Source organism: Eurosta solidaginis, chromosome 3, assembly GCF_040869045.1.
Source record: "Eurosta solidaginis isolate ZX-2024a chromosome 3, ASM4086904v1, whole genome shotgun sequence".
Taxonomy (NCBI): domain Eukaryota; kingdom Metazoa; phylum Arthropoda; class Insecta; order Diptera; family Tephritidae; genus Eurosta; species Eurosta solidaginis.
The window spans coordinates 127,229,142-127,254,142 of record NC_090321.1 but is presented as its reverse complement, the minus strand read 5'-3'; the positions used below and the strand labels follow the sequence as shown (position 1 = coordinate 127,254,142).

General features: G+C 42.0%; 2 protein-coding genes and 1 long non-coding RNA gene across 3 annotated transcripts in view; 2 read left to right on the top strand and 1 right to left on the bottom strand.

The window, feature by feature from the left end:
• The window catches only part of Ptp52F (Protein tyrosine phosphatase 52F), a 2,268,497-nt gene that overhangs the window by 866,252 nt on the left and 1,377,244 nt on the right, over positions 1–25,001 (top strand). The gene's annotated exons all lie outside the window — the stretch shown is intronic.
• On the top strand, positions 10,651–11,428 carry LOC137246636 (uncharacterized). Its single transcript, XR_010951620.1, has 3 exons — positions 10,651–10,756; positions 10,844–11,132; positions 11,194–11,428. It is a non-coding gene; the product is annotated as an uncharacterized lncRNA (long non-coding RNA).
• Positions 11,610–12,624, bottom strand: LOC137246635 (uncharacterized). The gene is made up of 3 exons (XM_067777682.1): positions 12,559–12,624; positions 12,311–12,500; positions 11,610–12,228 (listed from the first exon to the last, which is right to left on the bottom strand). Coding segments are annotated over exons 1-3 (810 nt in total). The 5' UTR covers positions 12,561–12,624; the 3' UTR covers position 11,610.

Sequence of the window (25,001 nt, the reverse complement as noted above, 5' to 3'; positions counted from 1 at the left end):
AAGAGTAGATACTTCCAAAATATTCCCATGGAGTACTCACAAGCAAACCCTCACTAGGGTAGGCACTTTGTCGTTGGTGTGAGGGCTTTGCCGATCTCCATAGCACCCGACTATGAGGCGGAGTTGTTTAGGACTGGCATCTACGTCGTTTCGCCTCATAGGAGGGCGGCGGGATATCGTTGACCAAGAATTGCCAACCCCTAATCCAGGGTGTAATGCGGACCGTGCATATTGGACGATTTGCAGCCAGGGGATGAATTCGGCTGTATTCGAACGGAGCCTTCCCGATACCGGGCCACCTCGGGAAATATTGATGTAAGCTGTAAGACAGATGGGCCCCAATAGTGACATAGCAACTACCTCGTAAGCTGCGAGTCAGAGGGAAGTTCCAACTTCGGAAGTAGGAAATAAGCTAAAGGGAGATAACGCTAAGACTCCGGCTTTCTCGGAGGTGCTAAAGGGAGTTAAAGCTAAGACTCCGGCTTTCGCGGAGATGCCAAAGGGAGTTAACACTAAGACTCCGGCTTTTCCCGAGAAGATGAGTGATGTGGCAAAGCAGTTACCGACTGTGGCGCTGGTTGATCGTAGCAGTCCTTTCGGACAGATGACTACTGAAAGATGGAGATCTGTAGAAAAGGAACTTATTAGCTTAATGCTTAAGATGATGCGGGAACAACCAAGTACGCCCCTTCCAACCTTTGATTCGGGGGGATGTTATAAGGGTGTGAAGATGATAGCGTGCGACAACATCGCGAGCTTGCAGTGGCTGGAGGAAGTGGTTCCAATCCTCCAAAGGCAAGGCACGAACGCGCAGTTTGAGGTGGTGGATAAAGCGCAAATCCCCACGGTACCAAAAGTTAAGGTATGGATACCATGCGTTGAGCAAAGGAATAAGCAGGCATTTATCCTGGCATCCTGCTACATGGCCTATGCAGCGGAGGTTCCACCGATGGAGTGCAAGAGGCTAGTACAGGACGAAGGGCGCAAACGGCAGTTGGTTATAGGCGCGGATGCAAATGCGCACCACAATGCGTGTGGAGGAGCAGATACGAACGAGAGAGGCCAATCTCTATTTTGTTACATCCGGCAAAACAATTTGCAGATAGCCAACAGGGGAAATATCTCTACATACATTGGTCCAACAGCCAGCAATGCTTTGGATATTACACTGATCTCCGCACGTGATATATCACGGTATGATTGGATGGTTCTTGATAGACCATCCTTCTCCGACCATGCGTTTATCAGCTTCACCATCTCCCCAAAGTGGGTAGAGAAGGGAGGAACCTTTAGAAACCATAGGTCAACAAACTGGACTAAATTCCAGAAACAGGTAGACTCGAAACTGGGACAACCCAAAGAGGTTGCCAATGTGGAAGAACTTGAGGAGTGTAATGAATTCCTAACTAGGAAGCTTATGACTGCGTATAACAAAGCTTGCCCTCTAAGAAGATTCAGAGGAAAAGCAAAACCGCCATAGTGGAGCAATGAGCTGAGTTTTCTAAGAAGACAGGTAAAAGAAATGTTTAAGCTAGCAATGAGCGCGGAAAGCCAAGCGTGTGGGGACGAGTACAGGGATCTACTGAGGATCTAAAAGCGTGAAATTTCCAGGGTGAAGAGAATCTCATGGAAGAGATGCTGTACGCACATAAAGTGCTCCAGCGAAACAGCACTGTTTAGAAAAGTCCTAGCAAAACGAAATATAGTCCAGGGACTAATAAAGAAAGAGAACGGGGAATGGTCACGTAATAATGAATAATCCCCTCAGGTGCTTCTCGATACACATTTCCCATCGGGAGATGGTTTAGAAGAGCCAGCAGACTGCACTCACACTTCGATCACGGAGCGGATAGTGCCGGGCTTGGTGACCGATAACAAGATTGAGTGGGCAGTGAAGACTTTTTTAAGTTTAAATCGCCGGGCCCCGATGGTATATTCGCGGCCATGCTACAAGTCTCAAGTAGCGCGGTCGTGGAATGGCTTAAAATGATATTCGATGGGTGCATTAAACTGAATCATGTATCGCACTCTTGGAGATCTGCTCCTATAGCTTTCCTACCAAAGGCGGGAAAGATCGGTCACGTGTATGCCATAGATTATAGACCCATTAGCTTAACATCATTTCTGCTCAAAACCTTTGAGAGGCTTATAGATGTGTACATAAAGTCCAAGTTGGATGAAAAGCTGCTCTCCGCAACACAACCTGCGTACAACAATGCAAGTCGGTAGACACCGCATTACATTGGGTGGTAATAAGCGTAGAGAATATAAGGAATATGCTCTAGGAGTCTTCTTAGATATTGCCGGAGCTTTCAGTGATGTCTCTAAATGGGTGATTATGGATGGTCTTAATTACATTAAAGTACATCCAGCCTTAACCAAATAGATCGGCTGCATGTTGAATTGCAGGAAGATTACATCACAATGGGGATTGTACGAGGCCACGAAATCAGTGGACAGGGGAACGCCGCAGGGAGAGGTGCTATCACCTCTGCTGTGGACGCTGGTCATCAACCAATTTCTCGGGCGATTTGATGAGGGACCCGTAAAATTTACGGCTTACGCGGATGACGTTGCAATTGTCATAAGTGGAAAGTGTCATCCAACGGTTAGCTCTTTGATGGATCGGGCGCTTCAGGATATTCATACCTGGGCGTCAAATGTCGGGTTGAAAGTCAACGCGGATTAGACGGATATGGTCTTGTTTACAAAGAGTTACAAGGTCCCAAGTTGGATCAGACCTAAGTTAGGAGGGGTGACCCTACAGGAGAAACCTTGCACAAAGTATCTAGGAATCATCCTAGACAGTAAGCTGCCATGGAAGCTCAACGTGGAGAAGAGGGTGAAGAAGGCTTCAACGGCACTTTATGCATGTAAAAGAATGCTGCGGCGTACTTGGGGCTTATCGCCCTCTGTTTCTCATTGGGTTTTTACAGCGATTGTAAGCCCTTTCCTCTACTATGGAGTACTTGTTTGGTGGAAAGCCACACAAAAAGCAACCTACCTCAAAAAATTAGAGGGGGTATGCGGAATATCAATGCTTAGCATTACGGAAGCCCTGAAAACAACGACGACAGCTGCACAGTATGCCATTCTGCACATTCCACCTGTAGACCTTTTAGCAAAGAACATAGCGTTAACAACTGCAACCAGGCTTGGTGCCTCGGGGCAGCTTGAGCACCGACCATACGACCATATTAGTATAGCTTCATCAATCACAAGGCGAACAGACTACCTGATTCCCTATTTGTGCTTCGAGGGCGATCTTAAGGCCACAATAGAGGTGGGCGGATGGCGCAAGGGTGCTCAAATGGCGGACGAGGCGATACATGTGTACACAGATGGTTCCAAAGTAGTGGAAGGAGTAGGGTCTGCTGTATACTGTGCTGATCCGGAAATAAACAGATCATACAGGCTGCCGGATTACTGTAGCGTTTTCCAAGCAGAAATAGTAGCCGTAACCAAAGAAGTAGAAACCCTGGAAGAAAGTAGCCCAAGCTGCAATCGTGTTAACTTTTATATTGACAGCCAAGCAGCAATTAAGGCAATAATCTCGCATACCACAGAATCTAAATGCGTGTTATAGTGTAAGCAGTCCCCGGAGAGAATCGGGACAGGGAGAAGCATCCATCTATATTGGGTCCCAGGGCATATGCGAATAGGTGGGAATGAAAAAGCCGATGAATTAGCTAAAAAGGGCGCATTCTTTGAAGCTTGCTCCGTAGACGTCCCAATTAGTTTGGACGAAATTAAGCGAAGTCGAGAGGTGCACATTATCGACCAAGCAGGAAAGGCGTGGGTTCAAGCGCTGGCCTGTAAAGTGTCGAAGATTATGTGCAGGTCTTACAACCTTAGACAAAAAAGTTCCTTCTATCATTAAAAAGAGAGGACTGTAGACTCATCACGGGTATTCTGGCTGGACACTGCCTTCTGGCGTCACATGCCTTTAAATTAGGCTTGGTCCATGACGGCAGATGTAGGAAGTGCAGGCTGGAGGAGGAAACGATCGAGCACGTTCTGTGCTCTTGCCCTGCGCTTGCCAGGCTAAGACTCCAGCTATTAGGAGTAACACAGTTGGCAGATCTAGAAGCAGCAAGTGGCTTAAATCCTAGGAAGCTTCTAGTATTTGCAAAGAGGACGGAGTTATTTTATAACATAGGTTCTGGTTTTTGATAGGGTTTTTAAGTTTGGTCGTTAAAACAAACTTTTGGTAACACTAGGGACTTATTCAGTCTACGTGAGGTCTTCATGGACCGGCCAGTTCAACCTAACCTAACCTAACTCACAAGCAAAGCGAGAGCTGGAGAAAGTGATCGTTAAAATACTCCAATCGTCAAAAATGGAACACATGAACCAACGATTTTGGCAGGGACAATTTACATCGGAATAATGACACCATCCACCTATTTAACTGTTCGACTGATAATACATTCGTATCTCTGTATATGGGGTATTCCATCCCATTTCGACCATTTTTGAACCCGACCCCTTTAGAATTGGCTGAAAGTTTTTCTTCTTTTTCTAGCATACGAAGGACGTTTTTCAGAAGTTTTACAAATTTTTTCATCCAACTCAAAAAGAGTTATGAATTTAAAAAAAAACACCGTTTTTGTTTTCAAAATGCTATAACTTTTTCAAAAATTTACCGTTTGGGATTTTTTTCTTTAAAATATGTTTTTAAATGTACTTTTCGGAAAAAAATTAAAAAAAAATTTTAAAGTTTTTTTTTGTAATTTTTCAGTTTTTCGAGATTTTTCGAATTTCGCCCTTTTTTTCTCTCATCAAAAACTTCAATCAATTCTGCAATCATCTCCACTAATCCCGGAGTGGGCCGAGAATTTTTTGTTTTTTTATTTAATTGAAAAAAAAAAGTTTAAAATTTTTTTTGTATTTTTTCCGAAAAGAACATTTAAAAAAAAATTATCCCAAACGATAAATTTTTGAAAAAGTTATAACATTAAAAAAAACACCGTTTTTTTTTCAAAATATTTTAAACTTATTTTGAGGGCTGTTGGTTATAGGCGTGGATGCAAATGCGCACCACAATGCGTGGGGGGGAGCAGATATGAACGAGAGAGGCGAATCTCTATTTTGTTACATCCGGCAAACCAATTTGCAGATAGCCAACAGGGGAAATATCCCTACATACATTGGTCCAACATCCAGCAATGTTTTGGATATTACACTGAGCTCCGAACGTGATATATCAAGGTATGATTGGATGGCTCTTGATAGACCATCCTTCTCCACCATTCGTATATCAGCTTCGGCATCCCCCAAAGGGGGTAGAGAAGGGAGGAACCTTTAGAAACCATAGGTCAACAAACTGGACTAAATTCCAGACACAGTAGAAACGAAACTGGGACAACCCAAAGAGGTTGCCAATGTGGAAGAACTTGAGGAGTCTAATGAATTCCTAACTAAGACGCTTATGACTGCCTATAACAAAGCTTGCCCTCTAATAAGATTCAGAGGAAAGGCAAAACCGACATAGTGGAGCAATGAGATGAGTTTTCTAAGAAGACAGGTAAAAGAAATGTTTAAGCTAGCAAAGAGCGCGGAAAGCCAAGAGTGTGGGGTCGAGTACATGGATCTACTGAGGATCTACAAGCGTGAAATTTCCAGGGCGAAGAGAATCTCATGGAAAAGTTTCTGTACGCACATATAGTGCTCCAGCGAAACAGCACGGTTTAGAAAAGTCCCAGCAAAACGAAATATAGTCCAGGGACTAATAAAGAAAGAGAACGGGGAATGGTCACGTAATAATGAATAATCCCGTCAGGTGCTTCTCGATACACATTTCCCGTCGGGAGATGGTTTAAAAGAGCCAGCAGACTGTACTCACACTTCGATCACGGAGCGGGTAGTGCCGGGCTTGGTGACCGATAACAAGATCGAGTGGGCAGTGAAGACTTTTCTAAGTTTAAATCGCCGGGCCCCGATGGTATATTCCCGGCCATGCTACAAGTCGCAAGTAGGGCGGTCGTGGAATGGCTTAAAATAATATTCAATGGGTGCAAAAGACTGAATCATGTACCGCACTCTTGGAGAACTGCCCGTGTAGCTTTCCTACCAAAGGCGGGAAAGATCGGTCACGTGTATGCTAAAGATTATAGACCCAATAGCTTAACATCATTTCTGCTCAAAACCTTTGAGAGGCTGATAGATGTGTACATAAAGTCCAACGTGGATGAAAAGCTGCTCTCCAAAACGCAACATGCGTACACAAAAGGCAAGTCGGTAGACACCGATTTCATAGGGTGGTAATAAGCGTAGAGAAAGCCCTGGGATATAAGGAATATGCTCTAGGGGTCTTCTTAGACATTGGCGGAGCTTTCAGTAATGTCTCTAAATGGGTGATTATGGATGGTCTTAATTACATTAAAGTACATCCAGCCTTAACCAGATGGATCGGCTGCATGTTGAATTGCAGGAAGGTTACATCACAATGGGGATTGTACGAGGCCACGAAATCAGTGGACAGGGGTACGCCGCAGGGAGGGGTGCTATCACCTCTGCTGTGGACGCTGGTCATCAACCAATTGCTCGGGCGAGTTGATGAGGGACCCGTAAAATTTACGGCTTACGCGGATGACGTTGCAATTGTCATAAGTGGAAAGTGTCATCCAACGGTTAGCTCTTTGATGGATCGGGCGCTTCAGGATATTCATACCTGGACATCAAATGTCGGGTTGAAACTCAGCGCGGATTAGACGGATATGGTCTTGTTTACAAAGAGTTACAAGGTCCCAAGTTGGATCAGGCCTAAGTTAGGAGGGGTGACCCTACAGGAGAAACCTTGCACAAAGTATCTAGGAATCATCCTAGACAGTAAGCTGTCATGGAAGCTCAACGTGGGGGAGAGGGTGAAGAAGGCTTCAATGGCACTTTATGCATGTAAAAGAATGCTACGGTGTACTTGGGGCTTATCGCCCTCTCTTTCTCATTGGGTTTTTACAGCGATTGCAAGCCCTTTCCTCTACTATGGAGTTCTTGTTTGATGGAAAGCCACACAAAAACAACCTACCTCAAAAAATTAGAGGGGGTATGCGGACTATCAATGCTGAGCAATACGGAAGCCCTGAAAACAACCACGACAGCTGCACAGTATGCCATTCTGCACATTCCATCTGTAGACCTCTTAGCATAGAACATAGCGTTACCAACTGCAACCAGGCTTGGTGCCTCGGTGCAGCTTGAGCGCCGACCATACGACCATATTAGTATAGCTTCATCAATCACAAGACGAACAGACTACCTGATTCCCTATTTGCGCTTCGAGGGCGATCTTAAGGCCACAATAGAGGTGGCCGGATGGCGCAAGGGTGCTCAAATGGCGGACGAGGCGATACATGTGTACACAGATGGTTCCAAAGTAGTGGAAGGAGTAGGGTCTGCTATATACTGTGCTGATCCGGAAATAAATAGATCCAACAAGCTGCCGGATTACTGTAGCGTTTTCCAAGCAGAAATAGTAGCCGTAACCAAAGCAGTAGAAACCCTGGAAGAAAGTAGCCCAAGCTGCAATCGTGTTAACTTTTATATTGACAGCCAAGCAGCAATTAAGGCAATAATTTCGCATACCACAGCATCTAAATGCGTGTTATAGTGTAAGCAGTCCCCGGAGAGAATCAGAACAGGGAGAAACATACATCTATATTGGGTCCCAGGGCATATGGGAATAGGTGGGAATGAAAAAGCCGATGAATTAGCTAAAAAGGGCGCATTCTTTGAAGCTTGCTCCGTAGACGTTCCAATTAGTTTGGGCGAAATTAAGCGAAGTCGAGAGATGCACATGATCGACCAAGCAGGAAAGGCGTGGGTTCAAGCGCTGGGCTGTAAATTGTCGAAGATTATGTGCAGGTCTTACAACCTTAGACTAACAAAGTTGCTTCTATCATTAAAAAGAGAGGACTGTAGACTCATGACGGGTATTCTGGCTGGACACTGCCTTCTGGCGTCACATGCCTTTAAATTAGGCTTGGTCAATGACAGCAGATGTAGGAAGTGCAGGCTGGAGGAGGAAACGATCGAGCACGTTCTGTGCTCTTGCCCTGCGCTTGCCAGGCTAAGACTCCAGCTATTAGTGACACAGTTGGCAGATCTAGAAGCAGCAAGTGGCTTAAATCCTAGGAAGCTTCTAGCATTTCCAAAGAGGACGGAGTTATTTTATAACACAGGTCCTGGTTTTTGATAGGTTTTTTAAGTTTGATCGTTAAAACAAACTTCTGGTAACACTACGGACTTATTCAGTCTATTCAGTTCTATTCAGTCAGGACCGGCCAGTTCAACCTAACTTAACCTAAATCACAAGCAAAGCGAGAGCTGGAGAAAGTGATTGTTAAAATACTCCAATCGTCAAAAATGGAACACATGAACCAACGAATTTGGCAGGGACAATTTACATCGGAAGAATGGCACCATCAACCTATTTAACTGTTCGACTTATAATACATATGTACGTATCTCTGTATATGAGGTATTCCATCCCATTTCGACCAATTTTGAACCCGAACCCTTTAGAATTGGCTGAAAGTTTTTCTCTTTTTCTGGCTTACGAAAGACGTTTTTCAGAAGTTTTTCAACTTTTTTCATCCAACTCAAAAAAAGTTATGAATTTAAAAAAAAACACCGTTTTTGTTTTCAAAATGCTATACCTTTTTCAAAAATTGACCGTTTGGGATCTTTTTTTTATAAATTTGTTTTTAAATGTACTTTTCGGAAAAAATACAAAAAAAATTTTAAATTTTTTTTTTCAATTAATTAAAAAAAAATTCTCGGCCCACTCCGGGATTAGTGGGGATGATTACAGAATTGATTGAAGTTTTTTATGAGAAAAAAAGGCCGTAATTCGAAAAATCTCGAAAAACTTAAAAATTACAAAAAAAAACTTAAAATTTTTTTTTTAATTTTTTCTTCCGTAAAGTACATTTAAAAGCAAATTTAAAAAAAAAGATCCCAAACGGTCAATTTTTGAAAAAGTTATAGCATTTTGAAAACAAAAAACGGTGTTTTCTTTTTAAATTCATAACTTTTTTTGAGTTGGATGAAAAAATTTGAAAAACTTCTGAAAAACGTCTTTCGTAAGCTAGAAGAAGATTAAAAACTTTCAGCAAATTCTAAAGGGGGTCGGGTTCAAAATTGGTCGAATACCTCTTGCATTCCTTTCTATGTTTTCTGCCTTCAACTGCAAGTCCTGGGGTAATGCCGCCACGTAGTCCGTCATCGCATTGAAAAACGAGTTATTGGACTACCAGTGTTTGTTTGCGGCAGGTTGGTTTGCCTAGTGGTCAGGAAAGATTGCAAAATGTTTGCCACGGAAGGCTGTGAGGGCTGAACTCGTTTCCTGCCACTAATGCTCCTGGGCTTTGATTTGGAAGTGGAAGGCGGGATCACCCCACACATTCTCTCTCGGCCGTATGTTCCAGCCATCTTCATACCTTGAAAATGGGGTATCATGAACTCACAACCTTTTTCGCTTTCTCTTCTTCTCTTCCTGTATTTTTTCCTCCTCTTCGCATAAAAATCCAACTACCACGACTTCAAACTTCTGTATGAATAAAATTTCTTCGTGGGTGAGGCTTCCAATGCCTCGCTGTTTATGCGCTGTATACGGGAATTCCAGTTGGTGCTACAATATGAAATAAATAATGTATAACAGGAAATGGTAATAATAGATTCCATTAATCTTAACACATGAACTATCAGCTCATCGTGTTCATGGCCATGGTAGATCGCGGTGTTTATATTTTTATCAGGAGAACTCCGTGGAACATGTGGTTCCAATGTAGATTTCATATTAATTGGATCGCCATACAATGTACTTACAGGCAAATACCCAATTCTGAGTTAGTTTTTGTTTAGATTTATTGGCAGGATGTTTTAAATTAATTGTTTACAAAACAGGAGTGGCTTTCCGTAATTCGATGGTCGACACTCGTCGGTACGATACTTCAATTCGATATCGAACCCTCGACGAGGCCGTTTTGGTTTCCGTATTTCGATAAAGGCACTCTCGTTCTCATATTTTGGGAAGTGTTTGGAAAGTGATTTGTGGCTGTCAAAAAGTGTGTGCCATAAATAAAAAATAAAAAGCAAAAAATGTTTAATTGGCGTTATTTTTTGATTTTGGACGATTTTAGTGCGGGAAACTCATCAATTAATAGGAGAAAGATAAGAGATGCATCTAATCCTATGGAGTTGCCACAAAAACAGTAAGATTATACACATTTCAAAGAGTAAGTTTTAAATCTGTACATTTGCATTTCACAGCTTCCAAACAAAATACCGGCTAACCAAAGAGATTTTTATGGAAGTATTAAGAGAAATCAACCTAAGGGAAGGTGTACGAAGCACGTATATTCCTCCGATTTTGAGGCTAGCAGCAACACTGGAAATATTAGCAGGTGGCGGTTACCAATGGCAAACTGGTGGAGCACACACAGCACCAATGGGGCATAGTACATTGTCGAAGGTTTTTCGCAGTACTTTGGTATCTATGGATGAACATCTTTGTAGAAAGTGGATACTTTTTGAAAAAGACTTTCAGCCATGCAAGGAGTGGTTTAACCAAAAATATTTTTTTCCTGGAGGTAATGCAGCTCAATAAATTAATTAATAACGAAAGTTTAGTTTTTTTAAATTCATTCCAGTCGTTGGTGCCGTTGATGGTACTCATTTGCAGTTGCTAAGACCTGTGGAAAATGAACATATATATTTCAATAGAAAAGGAAAGCATAGCATTAATGCAATGATTGTAAGTTTATATGTTCGTGCATACCTATATACATATGTTCTTTAGAACTGTTTATTGAGTAAACGCATTGGACATGCTTTATTACAGATATGTGATCATAAACTAATGATCAAAGCTATATGCCCACAATATGGAGGTGCTGCACACGACTCATTTGTGTGGAAGGCCTCAAAAGAGCGACTGGTAATGGAGCGAAAATACAACAGTGGGAATAGAAACTCGTGGCTATTGGGTGATTCGGGATACCCTCTTGAACCATGGCTAATGACCCCGTACCGGTTACGAGAAGATGAGCCAGACGAAAGGAAAAGCTTTTTTAATGATACTCACAGCAAAGCTAGGAGCATTGTTGAAAGAACTATTGGCGTTTACAAAGGTTAGTTTATTAATTAAATCTATTTTAAATATATTAACTTTAATTGCATCGTCCCGTTTAGGCCGCTGGAGGATATTATCAGACGACAGAAAACCAAGATATAGCCCAACAATTGTTGCGAAAATTGCAAACGTGTGTGCCGCTCTTCATAATGTGTGCATTAGCCGAAATATTCCTTTTCGTACCAACAATGAAGCTATAACTTCTAGGCAAGAAGGAGTGATAGAACCTACCCCACCAGACACAGGCAACCGAGAAGCAGATAGAATAAGAAATAGAATAAAAGACCATCTTTTCCATTCAGCTATATAAGAATTTCATTTTAATTGGTAGCAAATAAATTAAAATTGTTTGTAAATTGCTAATAAATAAAATATAATTGCACTTCATTCTCGTAAAAGTTCACTCATAGGACGAATTAATTAAATAAAAAAATAGATAAACATTGCACTTATTTAACACATACATATAGGTAGCTTCATTTGTTATTCATTTTTCGTTTCAGCAAAGAGAGTTCAACTTTTACTTTTTCCAAATCCGCCTCCATTACTTGCACTTTAATTTTCTTATACTGAACTTCAATTGCAATTTGTTTTTCCATTAACTGCAGCTTCTTTTGTCCAATTTCGTTGCTTTCTTTTAAGAGCCTTAACATTTCAGTTTGAAATTTTTCCTGATTATCTATTTCTTTTTCAATAATTTTCATTTTGGGATCTGTAAGTTTTCTTGCTCTGGGAGTTTGTGGTGCCTCGTTGTCGCTTACTGATCCTGAAGTTATATTATCTCTTGGCGACTCACTTGGTGCTTTATTCTCGTCGTTGCTAGAGGAACTATATGCGCTCGAAATTGCTGTGAAACAGTCGTTTATGAATGCTTCTTCCGACTGCTTAGAAGAACAAGGATGGTCTGTATTGCTTCCATGTGACGTAGCGCCTGGAACTCCCAACAAATGTTCATTTATTTTTGCTACGGCAATTATTCGTTCTTCCGTGTCGTTTAAAGAAACGGCGTCATATGGACCACCGCCAGTTCTTTTCAAACTGTTCATGCGTTGTGTTAGTTTCCGTTTTGTGTTATATTTGTAGTCAGTCCATACCTAGAAGAAATAAAAGTATGTTGTAACCGCAAACAATACATCTTCAAAGAGAATTTGTATAATTTCTAATGCCACAACGCACTTTCTGCCATGCCTGCGTCACCTTTACAGGAGGGCCGTTACTATTTAGCAGGTCCGTTAATTTGCTCCATAGCTGTTTTTTCTTTGCGCGGCCGTTATTAGTATTTTGTAAGCTATTTTTAGCTAACGCATTATGCTTTTCCATAAATTCAACTAGTAATTTCAGTTGAGCAGCGTTTGTTTGTTGGCTCCTATGTAAATAAATATCAAATATGTTAAATCACAAAAATATTAAAATTTTTATCTTACATTTTGATGCGGTTAATAGCTGCGAAAAAGAAAAACGATAGCAAAATTGGTGTCGAACTGTTTACATCGAACGTTCGATACAACTCGACGATATTTTTTGTTAGAGAAAGCAAAAACGATACTTTGACACTCGTTTCTGCTCGATATCGAAATACGGAAAGCCACCCCAGCTCCAGATGCACACATTTTTATAGTTCGGTAGGTACGTTCGATTGCGCACAGTACAAATATATCAAGTGAGTAATAGCTCGCTGATGTCCAACATGGCCTGGGCTTATTTAAATGGTATAAAATACCTTATTATTTAATTAAAATGTTATTTTAAAAATTTATTGAAACGCGTGTTTACACAAAGAAAAAATTATTTTCGTCGGAAAGTGTCGCGTTACTGTCGCTTAGTGTGCATTGACAAATTTTGTCGGAAAGTGTCGTACTGGTATCGTACATGTCGCGTCGTTTAATGTGCATGAACCTTAAATCGGCGTCATCGCTCATCATTGCTTGCTTTAATGATGTAGGGTCACATGCACTAAATGCGTATGCGAAAATATTTTAACGAATTTACTGCAAATCCTCTTATTTGAAATCCTATGCTAAGTTCGAATCACTAAACTGTTGAATAAATAACTCAAATTTGTAATAATGCAAAATGGCCTTTATTAAAGTACTTCACAATAACACTCAAACTGTGCACCGAATAGCTTGCTTAATAACCACACTGATTGATAGCTCAATGAAACTCTACTATTCAAAATAATACTGCTATTGCTCGCTAGATATCGTCTTAATCAAAACAGCGCCTCTACATCTGTCGCCTTTTATACTCTTTTGGTTTCCTCGTTCGCATTTTCTAGAATCTACTAGCATTGTCCATGAGCTCTCAAACTTCTCAGCTATAACTAAAATTGCACAATTTTATACATCTTCTAGGCGTTTCCAGAATCTACTAGTCCAGTAGCTCTCAAACTTCTCAGCTGTAACTACAATTGCACAATTTTATAGTTTTTCTCATTGCATACTTATAGGAGTATCTCAGATATATGCATGTGTTAGTGCATTGACTCTCCGCTGCTCGTATACGTACATGGTACATATATGTAGACGCAGTTATTGTTTCGTTTATGTAGATACATAATGATTGAATTATTGATGTGCATTCACGTCACTGCTTAGCATCGGCTTAGAGACGGCAGCACTCCTTAGTTTTGCTAATATTCGTGACACTGCCCTCCACCTAAGTCTGATCGTCCCGATTAGACAAATCTCTCGATTTATCCGCTGCTAGCCTCTCCAAATGAACCCCTTTCACTTTGGTTCGTGGTTTGCCAATGGTTTTTATGCGGTACATTATATCGTTGATCCGTTTTACAACTTTGTATGGGCCTTCCCAGTTACACTGCAATTTCGGGGACAAACCTTTTTTTCATTGTGGGTTATATAGCAGCACCAAATCTCCTTCCTGAAACCCTTCCGAATTAATTGCTTTATCGTACCTCGCTTTCATCTTGTCACTCATAATCTTTGCTCGTTGCCTTACCAGATCGTGTATCTCTCTCAGCTCTTCTTCCAAGACACCAGTGGATTTCTTGACATTCCTCTCCGCATCGGCATCTATCCCATACTTCAAATCAGCTGACAGTCGAAGGTCATTGCCAAAAATTACCTTTGCGGGAGTTTGGCCCGTTGTGTCATGTACTGCCGATCGGTAGGCCATCAAGAATAATGATATGTGTGTATCCCAGTCCTTATGGTACTTGTCTACTACTTTCCTTAAATGCTCCTCCAATGTTCTATTAAAGCGTTCCACCATACCATCGGACTGAGGATGCAATGCAGTTGCCCGTGTTTTTCGAATGCCCAACTTCTTGCACATTTCTTGGAACACAGCTGATTCAAAATTCCTGCCTTGGTCAGAATGTAACTCCATTGGTACACCATACCTTGCAACCCATTCGTTTTTAACCACTTTTGCTACTGTTTCTGTTTCTTGGTTTGGGATTGGGTATACCTCTGGCCATTTACTGAAATAATCCATAACCACCAGTACGTATTTGTTTCTGCGGTTGCTAGTAGGAAATGGACCTGCGAAATCCATGGCGATCCTTTCAAATGTTGCACCTGAAATATACTGCTTCATCTGGTCATGACTTCGGGTTTTGGGCCCTTTCGCTCTGTTGCATACCTCGCAGTGGGCAATCCACTCTGTGACCGGTTGACGGCAACCAACCCAGTAGAATCTCTGCTTAATTTTCTCGAGTGTCTTCGTGATTCCAAGACGACCTCCACTTGGACCATTGTGCAGCTCGCTGAGCACGTCAGGAATCCTTTTCCTGGGAACAACTATCAGTTCCTTCTTGCATTGACCATCCTTACTCTTCCATACTCGATGCAAGCAACCGGATATCAATTCTAAACTGTCCCACTGTGCCCAATATGACTTCGCAATGGGACTCTCTGCGGCCATCTCCTCTCTGCTTGGTATTTCGTTTCGTTCGAGCCCTTGCATAACATGTGACAGATCTGTATCTTCTAGCTGACACTTTCTTAGTTGTTCCTTGTCCCATTCATCCGTACACGTTATAGTCATTAGCCGGACATCTATAATGTCTTCTTTAGCCCAGGCCTTTGAGCAGTTCTTGCATTCCAGACTACATGGTCTTCGTGACATTGCATCAGCATTTCCATGGGTACTACCTTTTCGATGCTCAATGGAAAAGTCATAGCTTTGTAGTCGCTCGATCCACCGTGCCAATTGTCCTTCCCGATTACGGAACTGCAGAAGCCATTTCAACGCTGCGTGATCTGTCGTGTCATGGAATCGCTGGCCGTAGATATATTTGTGAAAATGTTTAATGCACTCTACCAATACCAACAGCTCTCTCCGTGTAACGCAATAGTTCCTCTCTGGTTTTCCAATTGAACGGCTGTAATATGCAACTACCTTCTCTTGTCCATCGACCAGTTGTGATAAAACGCCTCCTATAGCATATCCGCTCGCATCTGTATCTAGAATAAACGTTGCTCCTGGAATCGGGTATGCCAACATTGGGGCAGTGCACAACCGCTCTTTCAATGTTTGGAAAGCTACTTCTTGCTCCTTCTTCCATTCAAAAGCTTTATTTTTTCTTGTTAGCTCGTGGAGACTATGGGCTGCGCTGGCAAAATTTGGTACAAATCGGCGGTAATATGTGCACAGCCCAAGGAAACTTCTCAATTCATGCAGATTCTGTGGTCTTGGCCAATCATTTACTGCCTCTATCTTTTCATTCGCTGTACAGACACCTTCTGTCGTTACCTTGTGGCCCAAATAATTTACTTCCTTTCTAAACAGCGTACACTTTTTGGGACTTAACTTCAGACCAGCGCCAGCTATTCTCTGGTAAACTTCCTCCCAGTTTTTAAGATGTTCATCAAAACTCTTGCCCAATACGATGATGTCGTCCAGGTACACCAAGCATGTTTTCCAATGTAGTCCTTTCAGTACCTGGTCCATGAGTCTCTCAAAAGTAGCTGGTGCATTACAAAGTCCAAAAGCTTCACTGTAAATTGCCAAAGACTATCACCGACACTGAAGGCTGTTTTCTCTTTATCTTCCTCCTTCACCTCAACTTGCCAGTAGCCGCTTTTCAAGTCCAGTGTGGAAAACCATTTCGTACCAGATAGCGAGTCCAGAGTGTCGTCAATTCTTGGCAACGGGTAGCTATCCTTTTTCGTAACGTCATTCAACTTCCGGTAGTCCACGCAAAACCTCATTTTTCCATCCTTCTTCTTTACAAGTACTACCGGTGAGCTCCATGGACTATCTGATGGTTCGATGGCGCCGCTGTTACTCATTTCTTGTATGATTTGACTCACAACTTCCCGCTTCGCCAGGGGAACACTATGTGGAGCTTGACGGATTGGCCTCTCGTCCCCAGTGTCAATTTGATGTTTCACAACATTGGTGGGGCCTGGTTTGGAACCATCCTGGTCAAATATGTTCGCGTATTATATGAGCAGTTGTTTTGCCTTACTATGATAGGCTTCCTGCCGTGATATCATTTGAAAGATCAGTATTACTAGATGAAACGTGTTCCTGGAGCTGTTCACAGTTAATAACTACTTCGGCCTCTTGGCATCTTCCCAAAATAGCTCCTTTGGTCAAATTGAATGGTGATTTGAACTCATTGAGTACTCTTACCGGAATACGTCCATCTTGTTTTGTCATAGCCAGGGGTTTTCCTACAAGTATGTTCAGTGCTGATTTATTTGCTGCTTCGACAACCCAAAATTGTTTGTCCCACAATCTCCATCAACCTTTGCCCAGATGACTGCTTCTGATTTTGGTGGTATTTGCTGACTCTCTTCCACCAGCACCCGTTTACTGCTGTAGCCTCTCTCGTAGCCGAAATTAAGTGGCACATCCATGTTCTTATATCGCATCGTCTTGCTTTGCATATCGATTTTGATGCCTTGGTTGATTAAGAAGTCCACTCCAATTATGATTTCATCAACAATACCTGCCACTATAAAATTGTGTAGTACCGTGACTTTCCCAATTGCTACTTCACATTCTACTTCTCCAATTACCTGGGTGTCTTCTCCAGTGGCTGTACGCAATATTACTCCATGCAATGGTCTTATCTTCTTGTTGACTAAATTCCCTCGAATGATGGAATGAGATGCACCCGTATCTACAGTCAGTAAACGTTCCTTTCCATCCACATGTCCTCCGACAGTAAGATTGCTCGACCTTCTTCCAATTTGTGAGATAGAGATTATTGGGCATCGCTTTAGTTTAACGATTGATTTGTCTTGGAGATTTGCTCATCTCCTTCTGCTCTGCGTTTACGACCACCCACATTGTTGGAACTGTTAGGGTTGGTGTTGCAATGTCGTGCAATATGACCTGGGTTGCCGCACTTGAAAAATTTAATACCTCCGGCATTTTTCTGTTGTGATCCCTTCAGTGCTTCCAAAATTGTGTCTACCCAATCTGGCCTTTCCACTTCCACACGATGAGCTTTGTATGCTGGTTTACTCAATAGCGACGCTGTTTCTTGAATCAGTGCATAGGATACAGTTTCTGCGAATATGGGTTTTGGGTTTGCATATGTCGCTCGCTTCGTTTCTACGTCCCGTATGCCATTTATAAAACTCTGGATTTTTACCCTCTCGGTTTACTCCACGGGTGCGTCCGCATTTGCCAAATGTGCCAACCTTTCAACATCCGAGGCAAACTCCTGCAAAGTCTCATTCGCTCTTTGGTGGCGGTTTTGCAACTCAATTTGGAATATCTGTTTTCTATGCTCGCTTCCATAACGTCTCTCGACAGCGGCCATCAGTGTTTCATAGCTTTTCCGTTCGTACTCTGGAATAGTCTGTAAGATTTCGGCAGCTGGTCCTTTCAAAGCTACGAAGAGTGCAGCAACTTTATCTTCAGCATTCCAGTTGTTCACTGTTGCGGTCTTCTCAAACTGTAGCTTAAAGACCTGGAAAGGAACAGACCCGTCAAAGGATGGTGTTTTTACCTTTGGATTACTCGCTGAAAGAGCTGGGCGATTTAATTGTAACTGCTCCATACGACCCTTCAAATCATCTATTTCTGCCTGAAATTGAGCGATTTTTGCACCCTGCGATTCCAGCTTTGATGTTACCCTTGCTTCCTGTGCTTCTAACTGTGAAGACATTTGTGCCACCTGCAATGATAAGCGCTCCTCTTGTTCTTCCATCTTGGATGTTATGCGTGTCTCCTGCGATTCCAGTTGGGATGCCATATTGGATGTAATCTGTGTCGACATTTCTGACATACGCGTTTCTTGTGCTTCAATCTTCGATGTTATGCGTAATGACATTTCGGACATTTGTGCCGATATTGCAGTCAATATCATGTTCAGGTCTGTGTTCGCCATTGCCTGCGGTTCTTCTTCCATTTTTGTTATTTCCTCGCCATCAAGATGAAAGTCATACTCTTCCACATCAATTCCTTCTGCTTCCATTGCCTCTCGTAGCCGTGCCTGAAGTTCGAGTTTAACGCCGCTTGTATTCAATCCACGGCTCTCCAACTCCTTCTTTAGTTGCTGGATCTTCAATTCACTGAACTTTGCCATGTCCTTGTTGTCCTCTGGAATTTATTCAACAATTCCTCTTCTGACACCAATTGTAACGAATTTATTTGCAAATCCTCTTATTTGCCCTTTTGCTAGGTTCGTATCGCTAAACTGTTGAATAAATAACTCCAATATTGAATAATGGAAAAATGGCCTTTATTAAAATACTTCACAATAACACTCAAACTGTGCAACGAATAGCTTAATAGCCAAACTGATAGCTTAAAGGAAACTGACTTTCAAAATAATACTGCTATTGCTCGCAAGATATCGTCTTAGTCGTAACTGCTTGACAACTCAAATCAAACTGAATTACCACCTCTACATCTGTCGACTTTTATACTCTTTTGGTTTCCTCGTTCGCATTTTCTAGAATCTACTAGCATTTTCCATGAGCTCTCAAATTCTCAGCTATAACTAAAATTGCACAATTTTATACATCTTCTAGGCGCTTCCAGAATCTAATAGTCCAGTAGCTCTCAAACTTCTCAGCTGTAACTACAATTGCACAATTTTATAGTTTTTCTCATTGCATACTTATAGGAGTATCTCAGATATATGCATGTGTTAGTTCATTGACTCTCCGCTGCTCGTATACGTACATGGTACATATATGTAGACGCAGTTATTGTTTCGTTTATGTAGATACATAATGATTGAATTATTGATGTGCATTCACGTCACTGCTTAGCATCGGCTTATAGACGACAGCACTCCTTAGTTTTGCTAATATTCGTGACAATATTATAATTCGGCTTTGGTTTTTCAATGTTTCGTGATGATTTTTGGCGCGGCTCCAGATCAGCCAATTCATCTTCGCCAATTTCTCGGGATGGTTCCCACTCGGTTTCATCACACGTCGTTTCGACTATTGAGTCTGTGTCCATTTCGTTCGGTGAAGATATTATAATCTGCGCACCACAATGCGTGGGGAGGAGCAGATACGAACGAGAGAGGCCAATCTCTATTTTGTTACATCCGGCAAACCAATTTGCATATATTCAACAGGGGAAATATCCCTACATACATTGGTCCAACATCCAGCAATGTTTTGGATATTACACTGAGCTCCGAACGTGATATATCACGGTATGATTGGATGATTCTTGATAGACCATCCTTCTCCGACCATGCGTATATCAGCTTCACCATCTCCCCAAAGAGGGTAGAGAAGGGAGGAACCTTTAGAAACCATAGGTCAACAAACTGGACTAAATTCCAGAAACAGGTAGAAACGAAGCTGGGGCAACCCAAAGGGGTTGCCAATGTGGAAGTACTGGAGGAGTGTAATGAATTCCTAACAAGGACGCTTATGATTGCGTATAACAAAGCTTGCCCTCTAAGAAGATTCAGAGGAAAAGCAAAGGCGCCATGGTGGAGCAGTGAGCTGAGTCTTCTAAACAGACAGGTAAAAGAAATGTTTAAGCTAGCAAAGAGCGCGGAAAGCGAAGCGTGTCGCGACGAGTACAGGGATCTACTGAGGATCTACAAGCGTGAAATTTCCATGGCGAAGAGAATCTCATGGAAAAGTTTCTGTACGGACATAGAATGCTCCAGCGAAACAGAATGGTTGAGAAAAGTCTTAGCAAAGGGAAATATAGTCCAGGGACTAATAAAGAAAGAGAACGGGGAATGGTCACCTAATAGTGAAGATTCCCTTGAGATGCTTCTCGATACAAATTTCCCATCGGGAGACGGTTTAGAAGAGCCAGCAGACATCAATCACACTTCGACCACGGAGCGGGTAGTGCCGGGCTTGGTGACCGATAACAAGATCGAGTGGGCAATGAAGACGTTTTCTAAGTTTAAATCGCCGGGCCCAGATGGTATATTCCCGGCCATGCTACAAGTCTCAAGTAGGGCGGGCGGGGAATTGCTTAAAATAATATTCGATTGGTGCATTAAACTGAATCATGTACCGCACTCTTGGAGACAACTCACTCCGTGCTCCTATAACTTTCCTACCGAAGGCGGGAAAGATCGGTCACGTGTATGCCATAGATTATAGACCCATTAGCTTAACATCATTTCTGCTCAAAACCTTTGAGAGGCTTATAGATGTGTACATAAAGTCCAAGTTGGATGAAAAGCTGCTCTCCGCAACCACAACCTGCGTACACCAATGCAAGTCGGTAGACACCGCATTACATTGGGTGGTAATAAGCGTAGAGAATATAAAAAATATGCTCTAGGAGTCTTAGACATTGCCAGGGCTTTCAGTAATGTCTCTAAATGGGCGATTATGGATGGTATTAATTACCAGCCTTAACCAGATGGAGCGGCTGCATGTTAAATTGCAGGTAGGTTACATCACAATGGGGATTGTACGAGGCCACGAAATCAGTGGACAGGGGAACGCCGCAGAGAGTGGTCTATCACCTCTGCTGTGGACACTGGTCATCAACCAACTGCTCGGGCGTTTTGATGAGGGACTCGTAAAACTAACGGCTTACGCGGATGACGCTGCAATTGTCATAAGTGGAAAGTGACTTCCAACGATTAGCTCTTTGATGGATCGGGCGCTTCGGGATATTCATACCTGGGCATCAAATGTCGGGTTGAAAGTCAACGCGGATAAGACGGATATGGTCTTGTTTTCAAAGAGGTACAAGGTCCCAAATTGGATCAGGCCTAAGTCAGGAGGGGTGACCCTACAGGAGAAACCTTGCACAAAGTATCTGGGTATCATCCTAGACAATAAGCTGTCATAGAAGCTCAACGTGGAGGAGAGGGTTAAGAAGGCTTCAGCGGCACTTTATGCATGTAAAAGAATGCTGGGGTGTACGTGGGGCTTATCGCTCTCTCTTTCTCATTTGGTATTTACAGCGATTGTAATCCCTATCCTATACTATCGAGTTCTTGTTTGGTGGAAAGCCACACAAAAAGCAACCTACCTCAAAAAATTAGAGGGGGTATGAAGACTATCAATGCTTAGCATTACGGGAGCCCTGAAAACAACCCCGGCAGCTGCACGGTATGCCATTCTGCACGTTCCACCTGTAGACCTGGTAGCAAAGAACATAGCGTTAACAACCGCAACCAGGCTCGGTGCCTCGGGGCAGTGAGCGCCGACCATACGGCCATATTAGTCTGCGCTTCGAGGGCGATCTTAAGGCCACAATAGAGGTGAACGGTTGGCGAAAGGGTGCTCAAATGGCGGACGAGGCGGTACATGTGTACACAGATGGTTCCATAGTAGTGGAAGGAGTAGGGTCTGCGGTATACTGTGCTGATCCGGAAATAAACAGATCCTACAGGCTGCCGGATTACTGTAGCGTTTTCAAAAGGAAATAGTAGCCGTAACCAAAGCAGTAGAAACCCTAGAAGAAAATAGCCCAAGGTGCAATCGTGTTAACTTTTATATTGACAGCCAAGCAGCACTTAAGGCAATAATCTCGCATACCACAGCATCTAAATGCGTGTTAGAGTGTAAGCAGTCCCTGGAGAGAATCGGGACAGGGAGAAGCATACATCTATATTGGGTCCCAGGGCATATGGGAATAGGTGGGAATGAAAAAGCCGATGAATTAGCTAAAAAGGGCGCATCCCTTGAAGCTTGCTCCGTAGACGTCCCAATTAGACTGGGCGAAATTAAACGAAGGCGAGAGGTGTACATTGTCGACCAAGCAGGAAAGGCTTGGGTTCGGGCGCGGGGCTGTAAAGTGTCGAATATTATGTGCAGGCCTTACAACCTTGGATTAACAAAGTTGCTTCTATCATTAAAAAAAGAGGAATGTAGACTCATGACGGTTATTCTGACTGGAGGCTACCTTCTGGCGTCACATGCCTTTAAATTAGGCTTGGTCAGTGATAGCAGATGTAGGAAGTGCGGGCTGGAGGAGGAAACAATCGAGCACGTTCTGTGCTCTTACCCTGCGCTTGCCAGGCTAAGACTCCTGCTATTAGGAGTGATACAGCTGTCCGATCTAGGTGCAACAAGTGGCTTAAATCCTAGGAAGCTTCTAGTATTTGCCAAGAGGACGGAGATATTTTATAACATAGGTCCTGGTTTTTGATAGGGTTTTTAGTTTGGTCGTTAAAACAAACTTCTGGTAACACTACGGACTTATTCAGTCTATGTGAGGTCCTCATGGACCGGCCAGTTCAACCTAACCTAACTCACAAGCAAAGCGAGAGTTGGAGAAGGTGGTCGTTAAAATACTCCAATCGTCAAAAATGGAACACAAGAACCAACGATTTTGGCAGGGACAATATATATCGGAAGAATGACACCATCCACCTATTTAACTGTGCGACTGATAATACATTCGTATATCTATATATGTATGTATATGATTAAAAAATACATTCTACAATAATATATATGTGACGTATTTAAAAGGGAGAAGATACTTTAATTACATTTTCGTTTGGCATATCGTTAGCTTAATGTGAAAATGTGCTAAGTCACTTTTTACGAATTTTACAGGAGAGGAAAAACACTGAATAATTTTTGAAATAACCTTTTTTTTAAACTGTGAATGGTGATACCTTAGTTGCATTACTTTTGAGTGTAGAAGCTTTGAAAAAGATAAGTAAAAATCATGTATGCTAACCCAGCAGCTATTTTATGACTTAGCACAATTTCCTCACTCAAAACGAATTTTTTTCCTGACTTAGCACTTTTTACTCAATATGTTTTCCCATCACTCCTCCCCTTTAATGATTGAAATATAACACTAAAACTATATATTTCACAAAAAATGCTATTTATTTGTCAAACTATTTCTAACTATTGGCGACCACCGTGGTGTTATGGTAGCGTGGTGCGCCTACCACACCGAACGCCCTGGGTTTACACCCCGGGCAAAGCAACATCAAAATTTTAGAAATAAGGTTTTTCAATTAGAAGAAAATTTTTATAAGCGGGGTCGCCCCTCGGCAGTGTTTGGCAAGCACTCCGAATGTATTTCTGCCATGAAGAGTTCTCTGAAAACTGACCTGCCTCGCAGATGCCGTTCGGAGACGCCATAAAACAAGTAGGTCCCGTCCCGCCAATTTGTAGAAAAAATTAAAAAAAAAGGAGCACGGCGTAAATTGGAAGAGAAGCTCGGCCTATAATCTCTTCGGAGGTTATCGCGGCGTACGTTTATTTAATTATTTTATTACTAACGGTTCTGATCTGGACTCTTTTGCCGGATGGTGTGCAGACAATAACTTATTTTTAAATTCAAACAAATGCTGTGTTGTGTCTTATTCCATAAAGGCAACTGCCACATACTTTATCTACAAACTAAATGCTAAATCTCTTAATCGTTGTCAAAAGAGTAAAGACTTGGGTGTAATTTTTGACTCCAAACTCTCTATTTCTAGTCACATTGATTTCGTTGTTTCAAAATTTGTTGCAATGGTTGGGTTCAGTTGACGTAACATCAGTGATCTTAAGGTTCCTATGACGTTGAAGGCACTTTATAAATCCTTGGTCAGAAGTGGTATTGAATATTGCTCAATAATATGGAATCCTTTCTATGAATCTAACTCCTATAAAATTGAGAAAGTTCCAAAAATGTATACAAAATTGCTTTACGTATGCTTTACTGGCCAGACAGCCTCGCATCGTATACCAGCAGTCACAAACTGCTTGGTCTTCAGGCTTTGCATGACAAGAACTTTTATCGCAATCATGCTTGCCTATAATGTAATAAACTTTAGCACGAATTACCCTGATTTATCTACTTTGTTCATTCCATATATTCCACTGCGTGATCTTCGACATAATAGATTACTTATGGAAATAACTCATAAAACGAATTATGCTATGAATGAACCTATAACTAGGACTATACATCTAGCAAATCGATTCAGTAGTGTTATTAATTTTAATAACAGCTTATATAAGTTTAAGCTTGAAATGTTTTCTATTTTCAAGTAGTCTGTAAGAAAGCATGTAGTTATCGACATGTAAGAATTGAAGTAGATTATAGTCAGCGCAAAGCATTTATCAACCACCAAAGGCATATCTCAATTGGGTAAATCCAATTTCAAGGAGTTGGGTTCGCAAACCTCTCAAGGGGATAAATAGAAAATGTAAGGAGCGATAACCTCCGAAGAGATCTAAGGCCAAGCTTCTCTTCCAATTTGCGTCGTGTTTCTCTTGATTTTCCCTACAAATTGGCCAGAAGGGACCTACATGTTTTATGCCGACTCTGAAGGGCATCTGCAAGGCAGACGAGTTATCACTGAGAGCTTTTCATGGCAAAAATACACTCGGAGCGCTTGCCAAACACTGCCGAGGGGCGACCTCGCTTAGAAAAATTTTCTTCTAATTGAAAAACTTTATTTCTAAAATGTTGATGTTGCTTTGCCCGGGGTTTGAACCCAGGGCATACGGTGTGGCATGCGGAAAACGCTACA